We start from the raw sequence: 22,541 nt of genomic DNA on the forward strand, positions 1-22,541 counted from the left end.
GATCAGAAGTCTTACAAGAGAAAATTCCTTTAGTGATTACTTTTTTTTTTATTAAAAACGAAGCACAGTATAATTTTCGGTAAAATATATTAAAATTGTTTTCTATTTTTTTACATTATCATTGTTTGTTTTTTTATATATATTAAGTTTATTTATAAAAGTTATAGGAATTTTGGTTGATTATTACATGAATGCATAAAATTTTAAAAATTACTTATTTGGACAAATATAGCTTAGGTGCACGGTTTTTGTTTTAGTATTAAAAAAAAAAATCATGGTGTGAATTTTTTTTTTTAAATCTTACATGTACTATTTGTTAAAAAAAATCTGTGAACAGAAATGGTGCAGAGGACAATTTCTTTATGTCTTTTTTTTTTATATATTTGAAATTATGTATTCCTTCCTTCTTCTGTTACATTTATTCAATCAGAATAGGACTTTTTAACGAAAATAAGATAATTTTATTGGTTAATTATTGAAATAATAAAATTTTAAAAAATTATTAAAATAGATAAATTAATTTACACAATTTCAATATGAAAAAGTTGTGTCAATCAATTTAATTAGTTTTTAATTAAAATTATGTTATCTTAACACTAACTTTAATATTATTTAAGATTTAATTACATGTGAAAGTGATACAACTTATTTATTTTAATACTTTTTTAAATTTTATCCATTTTGACAAATAAGTTATAAAATTAAGGTTATATATGATATGCTCTGGTTTATTTATAGTTGATGAAACTATTTATCATATAAATGTAATTAGACTACAGCACTAGTGTTATATTAAGGTGAGTGATGTGAAAACTATCGAAGTAATGATCAGCAGTGGTTTGTTTTGTACAATTCTAAGTTCTTTTTAAGAGAAAGAGAGAGCAGAGGAAATTCGTATGTTATAACTACACAAAGAAGACTTTATTATATAAAGTTAACATAAGAATTACAAGAATGAGAAGTATCCCAAATAGCACAATTTCACTATTTGGTTTGCCTATTAACAACATTAACATTAATAAGAGGTATGGTTGGGTATCTTGTTGTAGTTTTCTGTTTATTTTATGGATTATTCTATTCATTGCCTTCTCGTAGTAAACTATTCTTCATGAATTTGGCCTTGAAACAATCATTTTCTTCCAAAATAAATCAACTAAACAAGCGTGTTCTAGTTCTAGATAGTGGTCTACAGAAAGGAACCACTATCTTAAAACTGGGAGCTCTATAAACAGTTGGCTAACTTCAGTTTCATGGCAGCTGACTTTTATTGCAAGCACATTATAAACATGTAAGGATTAGAACATAAGAACAGAGATTAAAACTAAACCATCCTCGCTATAAAATTATATTAAACTTAAGTATGGTTTTAGCAATTACCAATTATGTTTGTACCATTGTCAAAACGTTAGATTGAGACAGTCTTGTTTGACCAAGCTAATACGTGAGTTGTCTTTGGCTTACTGCACCGCATAAACCAATCAAAGGTGGCAACTGCCACTCACATATAAATACAGATACCTCTACACCATCTCTTCAAACTTCATTTCTGTTTTAATTCTCATACATAGCCATGGATAAATCTTTCAACTTTCTGCTTCTCATCACCCTCCTCCAACTTTTCTTCATTGCACCCTCTTTCGCTCAACAATCTTTCAGGCCCAAAGCCCTTGTTGTCCCCGTTACAAAACACGCATCAACTCTCCAATACGTAACTCAAATCAACCAAAGAACTCCTCTTGTCCCATTAAACCTTGTGCTTGATATCGGAGGCCAATTCCTCTGGGTCGATTGCCAGACCAATTACGTCTCCTCCACTTACCGCCATGCACGGTGCCGCTCCGCTCAGTGCTCCCTTGCCGGAGCCACCGGCTGCGGGGACTGCTTTTCTGCCCCCAGACCCGGCTGTAACAACAACACGTGCGGCCTCACGCCGGACAACACCATCACCCACACCGCTACCGTCGGCGAGCTCGCTGAAGATACCGTCTCCGTCCAATCCACCAATGGCTTCAACCTGGGACGAAACGTCACCGTTTCCCGCTTCCTCTTCTCCTGCGCCCCCACCTTCTTACTCCAAGGACTCGCCACTGGAGTCTCCGGCATGGCCGGTCTCGGTAGAACGAAAATAGGTCTTCCCTCACAGTTCGCTTCCGCGTTTAGCTTCCACAGGAAGTTCGCCGTCTGTCTCTCCTCCTCAAAAGGTGTCGTTTTCTTCGGCGACGGCCCTTACGTTCTTCTCCCCAACGTTGACGCCTCTCAGTTACTCACCTTCACCCCTCTGTTGATCAACCCCGTCAGCACCGCTTCCGCTTTCTCCCAGGGAGAACCCTCCGCCGAGTATTTCATCGGCGTGAAATCCATCAGAATCGACGAAAAGGTTGTGCTCGTTAACACGACTTTGTTATCCATAAACAGCGACGGCGTTGGCGGAACGAAGATCAGTTCCGTTAACCCTTACACTGTGTTGGAGGCTTCGATCTTCAAAGCAGTGACGGAGGCTTTTGTAAAAGCGTCTGCTGCGAGGAATATAACGAGGGTGGCTGGTGTGGCACCGTTTGAAGTGTGTTTCAGCAGTGAGAACGTGTTGGCCACGCGGTTAGGGGCGTCGGTGCCAACCATTGAGCTTCTTCTGCAGAACCAGAAGATCTGGAGGATTTTCGGAGCGAACTCGGTGGTGAGTGTGAACGATGAGATACTTTGTCTGGGGTTTGTGAATGGTGGTGAAAAGCTGAGGACTTCGATTGTGATTGGTGGGTATCAACTTGAGAATAATCTCTTGCAGTTCGATTTGGCCACTTCAAGATTGGGTTTCAGTTCTTTGCTCTTTGGAAGCCGAACTACGTGCGCAAACTTCAACTTTACCTCCACTCTCTAGAAGGAACTTTTCGATAATAAATGCAAAAATAAAAATAATAAATGCTAGCTGTGTAACTTGAGTCTGCATAGTTACGTGTAAACACATGCGTTATACAATTGTATGGTTTCCCCTATCATACTATAACTTCGAACATTTTTTATATATTTTTTTACTGAGTAAGAGTGTGGGAAACCTCCACTCCACGCCTCTCTGTCTTTTATCACCATGCATCATTTATAGTTTTGCTTTATTTAATAATTTAATGATGAGTGTTTATACTTTCCCTTGATCTTAATTTTTTTAGATTAGTAGCATTAAGTATTATATTAAATAATTTTGTTAAGGCTATTTTAAAACACCATCCCTTTTTCATATTAATCACAACAATAGTTCATAGAAAAAAAAACTTAAGCAAAGTCACAGTGAGAAATGAATTATACAATTTTTTCTTAATAAAAGAATGCATGAGTTATAATCGGCAACCCCAGATTAAAAGATCCAACTTTCGACCACCCTTCTTATCTCCACTTTGGAAAATGAAGAATCCCCCAAAACTAAACCCCATTCAACTCAAAGAAAAGTCAACCCACCAAAACTGATTTCCCAAAAGCCCATTTTTGAAGCATATCTAATACTAAGTAATCTGGTTTGAAATTTAGATTAAAGATAAAAGTAGATTAAAGATAAAAGCTGATTTCCAAAAAAAAAAAATTAATCCGTAAAATTCAAATTTAATCAATCGAATAATTAATGGTCCCCTTGATGATTTCGTGTACACCTAAAATGAACAGTGACAACTTGCGTTTACAAGATTCTTTTTGCTAAAAGTGGTTTGGGACGTGGCAAAATCTTTGTGGTGAATGGAAGGGGCAGTGCATGGCGTTCACCTCAAGAGTTGAGTAGGAAATCGTTGACCTCTCGTGCTGTTGCTCCTGTCATTTCAAGGATTAGTTGAGAACAACTAAGAACCAGAACAACACAAGAACAGTACCCCAAAGCCAATGGATTGTGACCCTTAAACCAATCTTCTTACATTATTAATTGTCCAAATCCTAGTAATTTCATCTGGGTTTTCTTCAAAATCAGTTTTTTTTTTCTGTCTCGTTCTGTAATATTTCCCCTGCCCCATTTGTTCTTGTCTCGCTTTTTCAGTTCTTAGAAGCTTCTTTCGTTGATCATCACTCATGTGGGATATTTAAGGTGACTACTAACAACCCATATTTCGTCTTTCTAATTTTGGTATGCTTAGTTAGATATTAGCACCTCTGTTATTTTCTACATATCGCAGTAATTTTTACATTCTGAATTTGACTGCATTTCTGTTTATTTCGCATATCTTTATTTGGTGTTTATGTTTTGTGTTTATTAGGAGGGAGTCCTGTTGTTGATCAATTTTTAATGTTGAACAGTTAAAGTAAAAGGGTATTCTGCAGTCATATAAAGGGTTGCAGGTTATTTCCTAAGTGCGTGTCTCGTCAATGGTTAAGACTCATTGGTTAAATGCTTGTCTTTCAGAACTTTCATTCGAGGAGTAGTTTATAGAGTCCAGAGGAAAACAAAATGCGCTGTAAAAATTACTTTCTAAACTTAATGTATTAAATGTAGCTCAGACATATACTTAGCTTGATGGTTTTCTTACGGATAGAACTTTTGTATAGCACTTTTGGTGCTAAATAGACAGAATGCTGATCTCCGGCTATTTAGGATATCAAAGAGTTTTCCTCTTGTAATTTACGGTGCTTAGTATGTTATTTATACTCTGTACCAGTAATGTACTATCATGACGAAGTATCTGGTCCAAAGAATGAATTTCAGTGCTTCCAAGTGGTTTACCTTGACTGCCTGCCTGCCCAGTATTGAATGATATGTTATACTCTCTGCAATATATGATGAGAAGAGAATGTTTATTAAAAGGGATATAGTACCTGTGCTACTTTTCTATTACTAGTTTACTTTCTCAAGAATTAATTCAGTGCTGATGTTATCTTCACAAGTTCTACAATAGACTTATGGCTTTACTAGTCAATAATAGACACTTAAATAGCAAGCTCCCCTTGCAGTATTTCTTGCAGGCTTTGAAGTAGTATCTGTCACTAGTTTACATTCCTTTGGATGTTGTGTGCTGGAGTATCTAAAAGAAACGTTATTAGTTATTGACAATAGCAAGATCTACAATTCTTCCTATATTACAGGGTGTATTGATACAACATGCCTTATTATGTCCAGGAAAGCTCAGATTTATTTTGAATTCCAACCTTTTAATTCGCAATTAAGTTTCTTAGATTACTGAAATTTTATTACTTTTAGAAACTTCAGCAGATCAATTACTCTCCCACAATATCACCGTACTGATGTTTTCCTTTAAATTAAAATTGAAGTAGTAGCTAATTTTAATATGACAAGTTTATGGTATCTTGTAGTCGTCGATGGAGTTTGGATAGAGTAGTTGTTGATTTTGGTGGTTGGCACTGATAAACTAACTGGTTTTCGTTGGTCCTCATGAACACTATATTAGGCACTAGCTTTTACAGAATTGAGATTGCCATGTTACCAAAACATTAATTGTATTCTCCATTATTGACTAATGTATTAAAAAGGCTAACTTGTTTTTTCCACATTTCTGTGTTAGTTATTTTGATTTGAATTATGTTCTTTGACAGTCACAGGATTATTGTTATGGCAGTTGCTCCTGCTGAGAGTATTGCCTCGTTGAGTAACGATCTCTTCTACGATATATTACGACGTCTTGACGGCCCTACGTTGGCTTGTGCAGCTTGCACTTGTGCATCATTTTGTTCCATCTCAAAAGAGGAGATTTTATGGGAAAATGTGTGTTCGTCTATATGGCCTTCAACAAACAGGGAAGATGTCAAAATGTTAATATCTTTTATTGGTGGATTCAGAAAATTCTGTGCAGATTGTTTTCCTCTTATTGTTATTAAGGAGGTTGGAGAGTATCAATGGAACAGCTATCTTGAGTACCCTGATGATTGGACTGAGGCTGAATATTATGGGGAAATGAATGAATTGGAAAGCATCTCTCCATCCGATTTTATTTCCATTGTGGATATTAAGTTTAAGGAGAAACCAATCTGCTCCAAAGTTCTATGGGGAATTCCAAATGCAAATGGCTGTAATGGGTGGTTCTACAACTGTCCATTTCGGATTGATCTTTTCAGTTGTGCTGATAGAGATGATAACAATGATGGTGTGGTTACCCTTTCTGTTTCTGATGGACTGCCACCAATTACATCTATGGAAAGGGAAAAGAAAGATGGGAAGCTATGGCGGGAACTTCGTGATGGTCTCTTGCTTAGTTGGATCATAGTAAACAAGAAAATTAAGCAATCTGCTAATCTTGCTAGCTGGAGCCCTCTAGATGGGCAAAGACATTGGCCAACAGATAAGGATTTTATCTTCCGTTTTGGATCTGTTCTCTCTGCCAAGGACGTTCTTCCTTCTCAAGTAGTGCAGTGCATCCTCATTATGAAGTTTAGAGTGGTTCACACTGAACAAGAGGGGGTTCAAACAACTCTTAGATCAACAGAGCTGAGTATGCAGTTGGAAGACATGGAAGGTGCGCATGTTAATGGGAAGAACAGTTTGCTTATTCTTAAGAAAGCACTTAGTTGTCGAAGAAGTACAAATTATAGTGAAGTACATGAATCTTGTCTTGCATACTCAAAAGTTCAAAATAAGTTAAAAGAGGAGAAGATTAGAAACGAAAGTAGGATTGATACAATTTGTATTCTAAGTAGCATTGTTGCTGTAATGACATTCTGGTACTATGTTTTGTGATGTGGTAAGACATTGCTCATTTTACTGAAATAAGCTAATGTTGATCTAGCACATTATCAACTTGGCACACTCCTCTTATGTAACATAACATTCCAAATAAAGTAAGTAAGCAATGACAGCTTCTTGGTTCGAACCTTTTGCAAATTGAGAGTATCAGCGGGAGCTGGTATACCAAAATGTTTGACTGTTGAAAACTCTTTCACTATGTTCTTCAAAATTTGAAATACGTAACTTGTTTTAATTTGTATGAGAATTTATTCACTTTACCTACCAATTTACGTACTTAGAGATAATCTTCTCCAAAATAAATCATTATCTTAGCTACTTTCTTGTTTAACTTCCCGAATAAACTTAATCATATGTTTGTCATCTAACACTTGTTCAAATGTTTATCTTCTGTCATACTAATTAATGCAGGAATATAAACTTATCCTACTTGACCTTTTCTTGATATATGCTAAAAATATATATTTCATATCAAATTAAGTTATTGAAGCTTTACATTTGTGCTTGTAACTAAGTTAGCCTTCGACATTAAGTAAATTAATCATAACCCAAAGATACATAAGCAAATTGAAATCAAAATGAGAGTTAAGACCATGAACGAATAGAATAGATAGTATTTGACTTTATTACTAAGGATATTTGAGGTACACAAAGAGATTTATTGGTTACAAAGGGTTGTGGTGGAAACATGAAAGCAAAGCTCCAACAGTTCTGTATCTCTAATCGTCAAATGGGTACTGCTCATACCTGATTGTACAATCATGCAGCACCGAGCGAGCTCCTATACGTTTGGGACATGCGTTGAACATGGCTGTTTTAGCAACACCAAGGCAGGTTTTGCAGTCAGAGGTTGTGAGATTTAGGTTGCAAGCAGCATGTCCGTAGGCAAAGGCATTAGGATATGGAGAAATATTGTAGTAATCGTAATTTTTCTGCGTTGGAGTGTCTGTCTCCAATTCTCCAACAACATATGATAAACTGACAGCAAAAGGATCACCTGAGGTGTACCCACCAACGTTGCACAGAATGGTAGTGATGTTGGTGTTGAGAACACTGTCAGCAACACTCCACAGGCACAGCAAAACAATCGTAGCCGCTGCAATTTCTGAACAAATGCCCATCTTAATATTATGCCCTTCGATTAATTTCAACGACACACTTTATATTTTGTGAGTAGGTTTGAGTCTTCTTCACCAATTTATTTCTAATTTCTCTTCTGATCAAGTTGCAGTTCGCGTGTTTTGTCTTCATTCTCGTTCCCATATTCAATAGTAAGTACTTAATAATCCTTTCTCGGAATTCGACTCATTGTCCTGTTTTTCTTATATTTCTTTCGTTCGATTGGAGATCTCATTATTAAAAAAAGATTGTAATATATTTAACTAAAAATCTTATAAATTTAACTTAAACTTAAAATTCAATTAAAGAATATGAAATTTTATATTCTTAATTAAATTGAGTTAAACTTTTTTCAACTCTTACCGTCTCGAAATCTCGATCAGTACTATGATTGACAAACTAATTGTTGATTATTGACTATTAATCTCTTAAGCAAACTACATAAACTTTTTAAGCATCATTAATTTACGCATAAGGAAGGTAAGAGAAGCTTCTATAATGGCTTGAAAATAATTAATACTCGAAAATTCAACACAATAAAAATAATATTTCAACAAGAGTAATATGTTGGGTTGGGCTCACTTCCTATGTGGAGGCCTAGTCCAATATTAACCTTTAGGGTTTTTTCGAACAGAGAGACATTTGTCAGCAGAAAAGACAGAAAGAGAAAAGAATAAAGAGAGAAAATTTCGCTTAGCAACTTCCAGTCGTCACCAGCGCTTTGTTCACCGTTGGATCGGGCTTAAATTTTGTCAACAGGTTCATACTTTGTGTGACTTCAATCTGACTGTTCGGATCTTGCAGAAGTTGTTGTTTGAGCAGAGAGAAATTCATCTCACACTGAAGCAGCGTTCTCAGCGTTTCTATTGAGGATGAAACTTTTCAGATACCTCGTGGTGCTTTAATTGGACCGTTAGGATTGTTCAAAAGTCACCGGGACAGTGACATATAGGCCGCGTACCGTAGCTGCAGTTTTATGAATTTTTCAGGTTTATTGTTCTTTGTTTCATCTCTTTTGTATTGCTATTTGGCTGGTTATCAACCATAACTTTGATCATAGTAGTGTTTGATTGACTGACCCGTGAACATTGATAAGGTTTTCCACGTTAAAATTTACGTGTTTTCCTGTGTTTTTGTTGCTGCCATTATTTGTTATTGCTACTCACATATTCTTGCAAGTTGGGGAAATTATTATGCAGCGGATAATAATTTCCCCAACTTGCAAGAATCTGTGAGGAGAAATAACAAATAATGGCAGCAACAAAAACACAATTCAGGAAGACACAAAAATTTTAACAAGTAAAAACCACGGGCACAATACAAATTGTGCTCAATAACCAGCCAAAGTAATATAACATAGATGAAACAAAGAACAAGAAACCTGAAAAATTCACAAAACTACAGCTACTGTATGCGGCCTATATGTCACTGTTCCAGTGACCTTTGAACAATCCGAACAGTGCAATTGAAGCACCACGAAATATGAATCTGCTGAAAAATTTTCAGCCCGATCCAGCGGTGGACGAAACATCAGCAGCAATCCGAAATTTTTTGTCCTCAATAGAAACGCTGAAAACGCTACGATGCTGCAATGTGAGATGGATTTCTCTCTTCTCAAACAACTTTTGCAAGATCCGAACGGTCAGATTGAAGTCACACAAAGTATGAACCTACTGAAAACATTTCAGCCCGATCCAACGATGAACAAAGCGTCGGTGGCGAATGGAAGTTTCTGGGAAAACTTTTTATCTTTACTCTTTTTTCCTTTTTTTTTCTGTTTCTACCGACGACCGTCACTCTATTCGAAAAAAAAATCTTAAAGATTAATATTGGACTGGCCTCTATAGGAAGTGAATTCAACCCAACAAACACTACCGTTTTCATCTACCATCTATATAAGAAAAGTAAGGTAATCCATTACTTAAGTGACTTCTTTCTTTTATGGACACCTTTCCAAAATTTTGGATTATGTCTTTTTACAGGTCCTTAATGAACACATAACATGTTTTTAGTTTATCTATTATATTATAACTTATGGTAAAATTAAATCTGTTTAAACTTTTAAAATAAAATATTACAATAATATTAATAATTTCAATACGCATTAACTCGTGTGGAAAAGAGGTATTTACTAGTTACTTCTAAAAGTTCCCGTATTTACTTAAAACTTTGAACGAAAATGGTATTTACTGGTTACTTATAAAAGTTTCCGTATTACTTAAAACTTTGAAAGTGTATATATGGATGTGTAATATATGAAGTGTATTTTGAAGTTCACTTCATTGTTGAATACTTTATCTATTGGCCTTATATTTTTCATCCATTCACCTTATATTTTTTCCAAGTTATTTGAATTTTTAGTTACAAATAGATTGTTTTTAATAATTTGTTATTGAAAATTTTGTTAATAGAATAGAGATAGAATACTCAAAACAAATACTTCTCGTCACTACAAGAAATTGCTTATTTAGCTGCAAAAAAAAAAAAAGCGAAGATCTTAGGTCGACACTAAATAGTGTCAAAAAAGCCTACGTTATTCACAAAATTTTAAAAAAATGTGAGAAAAGCGTGGGTTATACCCAAGTAAACTTTAAAAAGAAATTAAAAAAAAAGTTGCGGGGTGAAACGACCACTATTGAAAATATAAAAATAATAAAAATTTAAAAGTTTGAAGGTTTAGCCCACATTAAACATTTTAAATAAAGAATTAAATTTTGAAGGTGAAACCCACGCAAACAATTAATTTTTGTTTATTTAAAAATTTTTAATTGTTAAGGTTTTGAATATTTTGAAAAAAATTTAAACCTTTTTCAGAGGATTGCATTTGATACGGGAGAACTAAATTTGTACATACATTTTCATGGTCCCAACCTTTTTAAGAGGATTGCATCAAGATGAAAAAAATTTAAACTCATTTTCATCGTCCCAACCTTTCAGCTTGAGCGTGAGCACCGTGCCCCTGTCGTCCATATAGAGAGGGGAGTAGTCACCGTTAACGCTTGAGCTTGAGCAGCGTGTCACCGTGATGGAGTAGCCGTGCCAGAACGCAAACGGAGTCTCCGCGGTTTTGCCCTAGGTTTTCATCTCGATTACTTGACATTAAAAGACAAATTTAACCAATGAGGAGCTATAGTTAAAGGCTGCAGGTATTTTCTAAGTTAAAATTGAACCAATGAGGAGGTTATATATACCTTGAGTAATTTTAACATAATTAAGCAATAGTTCACACCTCCTCAACCAAACACTATGATGAAAGGGTGGAATGAATAACGTGCCTAGTCTTTTCTGATTAGTTTGCTTTATTTCAAAGATAGAGCTTCTATGAAGTATGTTTTTTAACCTTCTGTTTTTGATAATCATGCAAAACATGTCTCAAGTAACATTATTATACTTTGTTTCAAATCCAGAACAACCTATTTGCTCGATTACTGGTTTGCCTGCCAAGTAAGATCTCATTTATCAACTTGGTAGTTCTTGCATTTTCCTTTTCTAATGTTGCAGTTCTTGGTTAAAATTGTCTTTGGATAGCTTGTATTATTGTTATTTATGTTATTAGGACTTGAGTATTTTTTTAGGATGGGAAGTTTGGATATGCTTTCCTTGCATGGAACAATCAGTTTTATGTTATCTCCTGTTAAGGAATTCTTTAGTCTATTTCCACTATACCCACATATTGTTAAGGAATTATCTCTGGAATAATATAGGTATCGTGATCCAAAGACTGGCCTACCATATAACTTGTTTTTCCTTGTATTAACTAGATTCTGTTTTAGTCCACTTATTGCACATCACTCATAATGCCATTTGTATGCACTTCAATACTTTATTTTTTTGGTCCATAATTGTTCTTTTGTGGGTTTGGAACTTGATCTTGAGCATTATGTATATGCAATATATGCAGCTAACTTGACAGAGAATCCAAGGTCACCGGTTAGTGGGTCTGGCAGCAATTCATCTCCCATCAAGGTTTTACTTTCAAAACTGCATTCTATAATTATTTTATTCTTTCTAAATGAACTATTAGTTTTAAAGCTTATTGTTATGAGGATAATTGACTAATTAAAAACATAAATTGGTCCATTGATCCCTTTACTAAACTTAGCCTGTAACATGAGATCCTGCAGTGCTAGAGAGTTTACCTTGCTAGTATCGTCTTGCTTGTTGAGAGTGGAGGTTGAACCTTCACTATAGCAGCAACTTCTGATATTTTTCTTCATCTCTTAAGGTGAAATAAGGGCATACGCTTGATTAATTATGAGTGTAGAAATAAAGAGAAGAGGTGCAGGAGTGATTGAGTCTGAATGAGGTTTTGAGTTTTATTGGCATTGAGGGATATTGTTAGATAAATTAATGCATTGAAAATGAAATGACAATGGAGTAATAAATTGGAACAATGTGGCACTTGATGGAGCATTACTCGTCAAGAAAAAAATCGATGAGCCTTAATAGCACCCACGTCATAGATTCGGTAGCCTTAATAGCAATTTTTTCCTCTTTATTTTCCTCCTTCATATCTCCTTTAAATACCTGCTAGTCTGCTACGTTATGTGGAACTGAATGTTGGGTGGAGAAAGTCACCAAGAGAATTAATTCAATTTGATAGATGAGAATGAGGCATTGGGTGAGTGAACATAATAGCCAAGACAGAATTAGGAATAAACGAAAAATATATCATGGAGAAAGTTGGGGTAGTACTTACTGTAAAAGATGGTAGAAACTTGTCTTCTCTGGTTTTTGGATGTGTGGAGACTGGAGCCTTGTAGAGAGAGTAAATCAGTTGAACGGAAGCTCAATTGCTATAGAAAAACTATAACCAAACAGTAAGAAAAATTTAGAGGTCAATGATTTATTTATATACATAAATTATGATAAAACATCCATGTAGCTGATATCATATAACAGAAAAAGACTCTGGTTAAAGGTTAGAAAGGTATGCATTGATAAATATGTTTAATATTCATATTATGTTTGTGGTTGAAAATAACATAGATTACGCATAATCTCTGTATTAGATGCACTGGTATTTTGGATTTACCTTTGTCAAAAATATGTATTATTTATTTAAATGTCTTGGTTCATTGTTTTATGTAAATAGTAGAAAAATTGTATGTTGTATTTATTAAATTTATAAATTAAATAGTTTTATGGTACATATATGTGTAGTTGAAACACATTTTCAGCATATGCTCCTCGTTTCTATCTATCTGTTTTTCTCAACACGGTATCATACCTTCTATGACGTAGTAGTCTACTAGAGTGATGCTTTTGGCTTCATTCTAAATAAGAGTTGAATAGACAGAACAAGGTAAAGTGAGGTTTTACTTTGTTAATGATTGAAGTGCAAAGGGGGTTTTTTGGGCATATATAAAGCTATTCACGGGTATTTATCTTTAGCTAATGACTCAAGCTTATGGGAAAGTTGGTTCTCAGACAACCGTAATTGTAACTATGTCTGTAATAAAATTTGTTGGTGCAACTGCAAAATATCCAATTGTTCATTTGTAAATGGATTTACACCTCTTCTTAAAATTGATCCTTGTAAACTTATAACCTGCTACTTATTAAAGTATCATTCTTCTTCTTGATGGTATAAATTGCCTTCGGAATAACATCTCCAGGATCATGATATGCAGAAGCAAAAATAATATTTTCAGATGAAGAATGATGAATTTGAATGATATTACAGGAGAGATTGGCCATGGGAGGATCTGGCAGTGCAAGTCTTGTGCACAAATCACTTACTAGAATGGCAATTCTGAGTATTTCTTTATCTTTCAGGGTATCTTTTGTTTTTTTTTTTTGTTTTTTTTCTCTAGTTGAATTCCTTATACAAACTATTGTTGTAACATACTAGTTACATGTGAAATGTTTTTTCTGTTGGATTTCTTTGTTGGTCCAATTAGACTCTTGAAAATAACTTGTTGGTGATTTTATCAGGAATTGCTGGATAGTAAAGTATCTGCCATGAATAAAAGGGGTGATTTTCTTCTGGCAGTTGGGTCTCCTTTTGGAGTCCCGTCACCTATACACTTTTTTAACAGGTATGTATATATATTATTGTTTCGATAAAAGAAAAAAAGTCTGGCAGTTACTTAAAAAATGGTTAAACTTTTATCGCTTGTTAGTGTCACTTTATGTCATACTATTTTCTTGAGCTATTGGGATTGCCTCTGTTGATTTGTATACGTAGTTATTGTGTCTATTACTGTAGACAGTGCAGTGAATTCGATGCCAATGTTTGGGAATTTTGTGTCATTCAATCCTTTGATATGGTATGGTTAATTGCTTGAATTAGCATCTCTGTAGGATGCATTGCAAACAGCTATCCTTCCCATTCATCTGATGTATCATTGCTGATGGCTGACATACGGTGTCTTCCTGGTGTGAGCCATTTCTCTGTTGCATAATCCATTGGTCATTTATGGAAGTGGTTATGGCTCAATTTTGATACTCTCTGTCTACCAGGAATGGAAGGGAGTCCAGTTTTCAGTGAACATGCATGTCTTACTGGTGTCCTGCTCAGACCATTGAGACAGAAGACATATGGGGCGGAAATCCAGGTACTTTGATTGCGTTCTTCTTATTTTGACATTATTTAAGCCCCCTCCAATTTAACACATCATGCAAAACTATAGTATTCGGTAACAGCTGGTGATTCCATGGGAGGCCATTGTGAGTGCTTCTAGTGGCGTGCTGCACAATAGGCCTGAGAATACAGAGAAAGGTTTATATGATCAGGGGGTGACCTTAATGCTGCGGGAACTGGGTCTTTTTCTGACACTGATAAATTAGATTTTGCTCTAGGATTAAACGTGACCATTTATGTTTGGGTAGTTCCTCACCATTACCAATTGAGAAGGCAATGACTTCTGTCTGTCTTGATACTATTGGTGATGGAGTATGGGCATCTGGTGTTTTACTAAACTGTCAAGGTCTCGTACTTACAAATGCTCATCTGTTGGAACCATGGAGATTTGGGAAAGAAATGGATTATGCATGGATCTGTTTTGTTGTTCAAGAGTTATTGTTTTATATTGGCCTCCTGCACTATGTCATCAATTCAACACTGTTTTCTCTTATTCCTTATGCAATATACATACATCATGCATGATGAAAACTTCATGTTGACCAATGATATGGCCAATATAGTGTGTGCAGGATAATCCATACCTTTTCAGCTAGTTTTGATATTGATTAGAATTTAAAACTGAACAGGTTTTTGACCTAGGCCTGTGCCTCTTTCATCTACATAAAACATTAAAAGTTTGTATATGGAGCTATCCTAAGGCTTCTTTCATCTACAGTGAAACAGAAAAAGTTTGTAAATGTGGCTATTCTCTTTTAGGGTATATCCAGTGATATCTGCAATTTAATTAGTAACTCCATAGAGGATTCTGTGTGATCAATATACAATTTTGAATATAATCCTCTCTTTAACATATAAAAGTTAAGATGTTATACCATATGATTTAAATGTTTATGTATGTAGCTATCCTTAAACCTTTGTTGCTGTTGTACGATCCCCAGTTTTAGATACTATGTTATGTGTCCAGAGAAACATATGATGGGCAAAAATATTTATTATAGAACAAAGTTTCTTAAATGTATTAAAATGATAGTTTTTTCATTGCATATGTTTCGATAAAACATAACTAGTAAGTAGCGCAAATGGAAGACATTTCAACAAAGCCTAAACCGAAGAAGAAGAATAATGAAATCACTAAGATAACCAAGCTAACTAATTAATGTCCATCTTCCGGTGCTTAAACACTTTTTATTCATCAATATAATAATTTATTCATTACTTTTGTTTTTTAGTTTTTAACTTATCAATTCCCTGATGTTTTTTTCTTTTTAATGCTATTGCAAAAAAAAAAAAGCAAATTAAAAAATATTAATATTTAATATTTAAAATCCAAACTTTTATTTAAAAGTGGAGTTCAATAGCTGCCAAAAATAGTGCATACAAAAAAAAAATTATGTGTCCACATATCCAAGGTTAAGCCCATTCTAATTTCATTGTCACTTTACCAAGGTCAAACCCTCGCTTTATTCTAATTTTATTGTCCCCCTGTCTAAGGCTAAACCCACGCTTTATTTTTTATTTTATTGTCCCCTTATCCAAGGCTAAGCCCACGCTAATTTTATTGTCCCCCTAGCTAAGCCTAAGCCCTCACTTTCTGTCCAAGGCTAAGCCCCCGCTTAAGTTAATATTTGTAATTTTTTTGTGTTGGCAACTTGTAGTCAAAGCCCACGCAAGCCAACTTATTGCGACGCCACGCACCCAACAATTTTTTTTGCGACAAGGATATTAGCTTCAAAGTTGTGTGAAGGCAAAACCCACGTTAATTGCATCTTTGCGTGGGCTTTTTGTGATTAGTGTCCGCCTTTGGCCCTTTCTAATAAAAGTTTTTTTTGTAGTGCGTCTATATAAAATAATATGACATCATCTTCAACTGTTGTATTCGTAAATATTTTTATATGTTACTCAGTTTTTTTTTAAAATTTTTATTCAACATTGAAATTTTTAATTTATACTTAGATTCATAACACATTTTTTTATAGTATTATTTATTAATATTTTTTTTATAAAAATTACCCTCTTTTATATTGTACATACATAGAGTTTTATATTGATCTATCTTAAAAAGTACTAAGAAATTTGATATATTGAATGAAGTTAATGGTACAAAACTTTGAAAGTTTATGTGCGAATAACTTAATTTTGGTTTGTGGAGAATTTGATGATAAGAAGCATAATAAGATGACATTAATGGATGTTAAGTTATTGTTTCAAACACATAGAGATTACTTGATGAAGGTATAGGTAGGAGATAAAGGATAAGGCTTTCTATTAGGGTTTAAATCAGTTTCTATTTGTAGGAAACTTACTAGATCAACCTTATTAGTCTATATGGGACTCATGTGCATAGTGGTTAATTTTGTTTTTTATCTTTTAAAAAGCTTTTCATAATTGAAAAAAAAAATGTTCACAAATTATTATTCTCTTTTTCATTCAGATTTTTAAACCTTTCAAAACAAAGACAACGTAATTTTTTTTTTATATAATTTCCAGCAATTTGATCACTCCTCACTCACTTCACCATACATGTAGGTCCGTTTGTTTTTTCGGAGAAAGACGAAGTTGTACTGTTCACATAGAAAATCAAGTAATAAAATATATTAAAACACAAAAATCGAAAAAGTTTTATCCTTTAAACTTTCTTCTCAAATTTGTGAAGAAATTTCTATATATTTATATTTCTTTAATTAATTAATTGTAAATTATTTTTCTGTCCTTTTTATTTTAAATTAAGTTATTTTATTTTTATTTAAGTAGAATTATAATTTAAATATAAAAAATATAATTAAAATTAAAAAAAATATTATTATAAAATAACATAATTAATTATATTATATATATATAATAAATTATAAATATAATAATAAATATATTTTTAAGAATAAAGAAATAAATTTAAATAAAAATTATTAATTACAAAAAATAAAGATAAAAATAATTTTATTTAATATAAAAATGAGTTTTTATTAAATATTTATAATTATAAATATTTTAATAATATTTTAATTAAAATAAATATAATTTATAAATAAATTAATTAAATTAAATTAATTTTTTAACAATTTTTAAATATAAGGACAAATATGTAAAGTTACATTTTTATTAATTAAAAAAAATACAATTTTAATCATACCCATCACATCATTCACAAACTTTCATAAACTTTCCTCACACTTTCCTTTCTCTTTACCTTAATCCAAACATCCTAACTTTCTTTACACTTTCTCTTCAAATCATCTCAAATCCACTCTCTCATTTCCACTCTCTAATCCAAACAAAGCAGTAATGAATTTAACTAAGAAGATAAAGCGTAGTTTTGGCTAAGAAGTTTTTTTTTTTTTTTTTATAATTGTTGAATATGAGGGTATACATAGGTACATTATATAAAAAGTTAAACAAAAATGATCAGCAAAAGTCAAAATTTTTAATTCAAATAAAGCCAATAAGATATCTGTTGTCTGCTTGTTGCCGGCCATTTAAACTTTATTTTACGTGGACGTGAATGTCTCATGACTCTGTTCATCGGCACTTAACTAAAATTTGAGGAAACGGATCCATTTGTTTTAGTGGGAACAAAATATAATATATAATAACTTTATAAAAAAATTATTTAAACTAAATACGTAATTTCATAAAAGCATTAAGTTGTTTTATCTTTTATAATTTTTACATTCATTATGTTGAGTAAAAAGAAAAAATTCACTTCATCCTGTCAAAAGGAATAAAGAGTCATAGGCTCACGAAAGGTCGTTTTACTTACTGAATTTAAAGAGGTATTTTAGCTCATTAAGTAAAAAGTATATTATTCAAGTATTAATTAACCATCGATTAATTTATTTATGACACCGATTATTTTTTAAAAAGTATAAGAATTCAATCACCAAACTAAAAAATAATTCAGAAAATTAAAAATTTGTAAACATGGTCTAAGACTTTTTAATAAGACAGTTTTTAAGATTTACGAATGTGAGACTGAAAGAACCTTGATACAGGAATTATTAGGGCTACATAACACTCTAGTTATTGCTAATTCAGTGGAAATAAAAAAACATAAAAGATAGATATTATAAAATTTCGGTTTTGAATCTCCTTCGTTTAAAATGTGGTGAGCCAAAAAGTGGTAAAAAAAACTTTATGTGCATATACATAGCGTCTAGACTAAGTTTGAGCACGAAAACCAGCAAGGTCTCCTAGTTGCTCCACCTCTTTGAAAAGTTCTTCTACCTTCTCCACCACTTTCTTCAGTAAGAACACAAAGCTAGCTACTGCAAGTGCATCCATGTTATCAATTGCTGCCACTTTCGACGTGGAAATTACCAAGCTTATCTCTTCTCTCACCGTCTTCAACTTTTCTGATATGTCAGCCTCACATTTCCTCTTTTTCTCCATGCTCTCCTCAAGTTCTCGCAGAATCCACACAATTCCTGACCCAATTGCTTCAGACGATTCCATTTGGATACTTTGACTCACTGGTTCCACTTTCATGGCCTAACCAATGAACCATTTCAACCCAAAATAGCGTTATTATGGACCCAATGTGGGTGCAAAAGTAGTTCACAGATTTCTAAATGCCTACCGTTTCTGAGGATTGGAGGCAACCTCCCAAAGCAAGAGTTATTGCAGCTAGTTCTCGAAGAACCTCTCCAATCTTTAGGTACTTCTCCCAAGGATAGAAAAATCCAAATTTTCCATGCCTGCAGGGTTCCCATTTTGCAAAATTTGCCTGAAACACCCCATATATTTTCATTATTCACTTGTATCACTACTTTTTCTCGATAAAAATTACACAACACTAGATAAAAATATACATGCAATCAGAGTTTCAGAAAGATATTCTCAGTTTATATAAAATGCTTTCAGAATCTAAACGTAATACGTACCAGAACCTCATCCTTTGATTTGGAGTCCAACAACGATTTGCAAACACTGAAGCTAGCACCAGACTTATTTTCTTTTTTACTAGCAAATTTGACATATTCCTCCATGCACCCTATTTTACAAATCACAACACTTGCATCTTAATTAAGCTATTATAGACGTCACTTTCAAAATGGGAGGAATTAGGGTGAAGAGAGGGGATGGACAGAAAAAATTATATGGAAAAAAAATATAATATAATTAATATGATGAAAAAAAAAAGATGAAAATGAAATGGAAAAAATAAATAAATAATTGGTGGGGTTTTGGCAATAAGTCCCACCACATAAAAAAGAATAATAGTTTTATATAAAAGACAATATGTCATGGGCATGTACAATAAAGAATTAATTTCATGTGATCTTGTATCAATAAAGTTTGGGTGCCAAATCATTAAACTGAACTTTTATGCATTAAAAAGCGGATATGTGCTGGAGGGTAATATATAATGTTAGGAAAATAATTATAGTTACTTGATAATTTGTTTTTAAGAGGAATATACATTAAACTTTTAATATAAATAGAACTAAAAAGGTTTTGTCAATATGAGTTTGGTAATTACAAATAACAATAACATGTTATCTATTTTAAGGAATTTAAAATGATTTACATAAAACCAAAAAAAATTGCACACTGAGGAGTGAATATTTACTTAAGAAGTATATATACATAATTAAATGTGTATAAAATATTAGATAATTTTATACAATTTTTTCTGACTCAATCAATTATAAGTTTTTTTTATTAGAAAATTATTCTTTAATGACTCAAAGAGTTATATACAAATGAATACATTAAAATTGTAATTAAATAATGTAAAAAATATTAAAATAATAGTATTGCAAGTTATAATAAGTTGAGTGTAAAATAAAGTGAGTTGTAACTTTTTTTTAATGTAATAATAATAAATTTATTGAAAAACTAGATTAAAAAATAAAATAAAAACAAAAATATTTAATACAAATAAAATATCAATATTTTATTTTTTATTTCTTTCACTCATCCAAATAATTTTATTTTCTAAGTTTGTATTTCAATCCTTTTTCTTTTTTTTCCATTTTTTATTTTCTCACTTTTTTCATCATACCATGAACATTCCATAACAATTATGTTTTGCCAATATTCTAGTAGTTCCAAAGTTAGTATACATGATAGTTATTGAAATTGAGTCAGAAAATTAAGTACTGTACTATAAAAAGAAGAAACTAAACCTCTGCTACCTTGTAATGAATCGGCAAGGTGTTGGAATCTTGAGACAATGGAATCATGAAGTTCATCACTGGCCCACAAGGGGAAGATCAACAAGCTCACACAAATGCACACAACAAAACCCATCACAATTGTTAAAAGGCGTTCACGTGCAATTTCCCAAACTTTCTGATCTTCAGTGCGCACACCAGACACCACAACCAAATTAAAAGTGAGAATAAAAATCATCACTCCGTAATCGTATCTCATCTTCACGCTGGGGAATAGTCGAAAATATGTAGCAATTGTTCCTGAAATTAGACTTTGTCACTAACTGCTTAAATCTAATCACTTTATAATTAAATATTGATCCAAATCAACTTCAAGCAGCAAAACTATAGCCACGTATAGAAGACTCAGGAAAATCTATCTACGCTTAATGCAATTGCAGCTGCATTTATCTGAAACTTTTTACCATTGCTCTTATTAAACGTAAAACTGTAACAACAATTTGAGAATAATAAACCAACAGTTGAGAGGTTTTATGTTAGAAACTTACCAAAGATAAACACAGAAGCACCAATCAGAATCGAGTTGGCAACTCCACCAAGATTTTGAGCCAAAACTGCTGCTATGCAACCCAGTCCACCTCCTAATATAGTTCCAATCCCGCGATTTAAACCTTTGCCTAGAGTAGCTCCTGCATGTTGATAAAATTAGTTTATGTGTATATTGCTTCAACTAAGTTACAAAGTCATGGCAATAAGGAGTAACAGTTGAAGCTATATTAATCTGTGTTACTGATGAAAGTGTACCTGCAGAAAATTCGAAGGTGACGACCACAGTCATAATAGCCCACATAGCATTTTCTCCAACTTGCTCGTAAAGAGGATCCAAGAGATACAGAAGTGAAATCAAAACAAGGGAGATTCCAACTTTGATGCTGTGGATAATTTTTTTAGCGTCTTTCTTTTGTTTATCCCAGAAATGGATTTTGTTTTCTGTAAGACGAGAAAAAAGGGGTGGAAGTGAAAATTTAAACGCTTTAGTATTCTTCCTTGGAGCAACATTGTCTTCACCATTTGTAATGGATATTACATGAGTTGATTCCATTGTTTTGTACCCTTTTGATTATTCAGCGGCTATACTAGAAGGGTTTTCTACGATCATATTTATAGCATGCAACAAGCATACATGGAACCAAATTGTGGATATCGTGCTGGTCCAATTGCATTCTTCCCTGAAAAAATGACTAAGAAAATGAAAAGTATGGCGAACATCTTAGTGCACTAACCATTTTTTTATTACTAAGCATAGTGCACTGAACTGAACTTCAGCCAAACACGGTTCTCACACGGTTTACCATATTCAATCCCTTACTTTTTTATACTGACAGATGTTAAAGACCCTCTCTCCAAAACTCAAATATATTTTCCAACTAAATAACCAATTTTTGTTCTGTTTAAAACATTTAATTTTACTAATTATATCTATAAGTATTTTTCAAAATATCATTTATTAAACTTGATATTAAAAAAATGAAAATTTTAATTAATCGAAGGATGTTCTTAAGATGAAATTATTCATTTGAATAAAACTAATTACAAAATTTACTTGATATTTTTTTCAAACCTATAAATGGAGAGACTATTAAAAAACAAATATTTTAAAATACAATAATGTACTGGTAGCCTAAAATCGAGAGGTATAAGCCGAGAACTACATATTAAATAACCAAAGTGATAAGTTAAAACCGAGAGGTCTGGACCGAAACCTGAAAGGATAATAGACATTATAATAAAGCCCAATTTAGATAAGAAACTTGCATAAGGGGGTGTAAAAATAATAAAAAGGTGTAAAAAGAAAGTCCAAAAGTAATGTAGAAGGCCCATTAACGAAACCCTATAAATAGGAGGTCAGCATAAGAAAAAGGTAAGAGTAATTTTATCTGAAAACTATTGAACTATTTCTGACTTTGGCATCGGAGCGACTTGCAGGTACATCCCCCCACCTGTGAGAAGTACCAGCCGAGAGTACCAGCCAAGAGTGCCAGCCAAGAGTACCAGCCAAGAG

At 33.0% G+C, this 22,541-nt stretch overlaps 5 protein-coding genes across 8 annotated transcripts; 3 read left to right on the top strand and 2 right to left on the bottom strand.

The window, feature by feature from the left end:
• Positions 1-904: 904 nt before the first annotated feature.
• On the top strand, positions 905-3,021 carry LOC137829695 (Eukaryotic aspartyl protease family protein). The gene has a single exon (XM_068636577.2). The coding sequence runs from the start codon at positions 1,571-1,573 to the stop codon at positions 2,873-2,875; it is 1,305 nt and encodes a 434-aa protein (XP_068492678.2). The 5' UTR covers positions 905-1,570; the 3' UTR covers positions 2,876-3,021.
• A 675-nt stretch (positions 3,022-3,696) lies between these two features.
• On the top strand, positions 3,697-6,799 carry LOC137829701 (F-box protein At2g27310). Of its 2 annotated transcripts, none has more exons than XM_068636584.2 (2): positions 3,697-4,057; positions 5,518-6,799. In XM_068636584.2, exon 2 carries the CDS (start codon positions 5,534-5,536, stop codon positions 6,653-6,655), a length of 1,122 nt encoding a protein of 373 aa, XP_068492685.2. In that variant the 5' UTR covers positions 3,697-4,057; positions 5,518-5,533; the 3' UTR covers positions 6,656-6,799. The 2 variants fall into 2 exon arrangements, with proteins under 2 accessions (XP_068492685.2, XP_068492686.2); XM_068636585.2 differs by having other exon boundaries at positions 3,778-4,057; positions 5,541-6,799.
• A 581-nt stretch (positions 6,800-7,380) lies between these two features.
• On the bottom strand, positions 7,381-7,782 carry LOC137829370 (antifungal protein ginkbilobin-like protein). Its single transcript, XM_068636175.2, has one exon. The coding sequence runs from the start codon at positions 7,780-7,782 to the stop codon at positions 7,381-7,383; it is 402 nt and encodes a 133-aa protein (XP_068492276.2).
• A 4,381-nt stretch (positions 7,783-12,163) lies between these two features.
• Positions 12,164-14,798, top strand: LOC150025965 (glyoxysomal processing protease, glyoxysomal-like). Of its 3 annotated transcripts, none has more exons than XM_090304308.1 (5): positions 12,164-13,559; positions 13,718-13,821; positions 14,076-14,161; positions 14,246-14,340; positions 14,416-14,798. In XM_090304308.1, the coding sequence occupies exons 1-5, from the start codon at positions 13,455-13,457 to the stop codon at positions 14,464-14,466; spliced, it is 441 nt and encodes a 146-aa protein (XP_090160434.1). In that variant the 5' UTR covers positions 12,164-13,454; the 3' UTR covers positions 14,467-14,798. The 3 variants fall into 3 exon arrangements, with proteins under 3 accessions (XP_090160434.1, XP_090160433.1, XP_090160435.1); XM_090304307.1 differs by having other exon boundaries at positions 12,165-13,559; positions 14,429-14,798; XM_090304309.1 differs by lacking the exon at positions 13,718-13,821 and having other exon boundaries at positions 12,167-13,559; positions 14,429-14,798.
• Positions 14,799-18,381: 3,583 nt separating this feature from the next.
• Positions 18,382-21,592, bottom strand: LOC137828396 (aluminum-activated malate transporter 14). The gene is made up of 6 exons (XM_068634955.2): positions 21,284-21,592; positions 21,028-21,168; positions 20,501-20,779; positions 19,244-19,353; positions 18,940-19,086; positions 18,382-18,851 (listed from the first exon to the last, which is right to left on the bottom strand). Exons 1-6 carry the CDS (start codon positions 21,579-21,581, stop codon positions 18,522-18,524), a joined length of 1,305 nt encoding a protein of 434 aa, XP_068491056.2. The 5' UTR covers positions 21,582-21,592; the 3' UTR covers positions 18,382-18,521.
• Positions 21,593-22,541: the final 949 nt, after the last annotated feature.

Source organism: Phaseolus vulgaris, chromosome 7 (genome assembly GCF_051622355.1).
Source record: "Phaseolus vulgaris cultivar YP4 chromosome 7, ASM5162235v1, whole genome shotgun sequence".
Classification (NCBI taxonomy): Eukaryota; Viridiplantae; Streptophyta; class Magnoliopsida; order Fabales; family Fabaceae; genus Phaseolus; species Phaseolus vulgaris.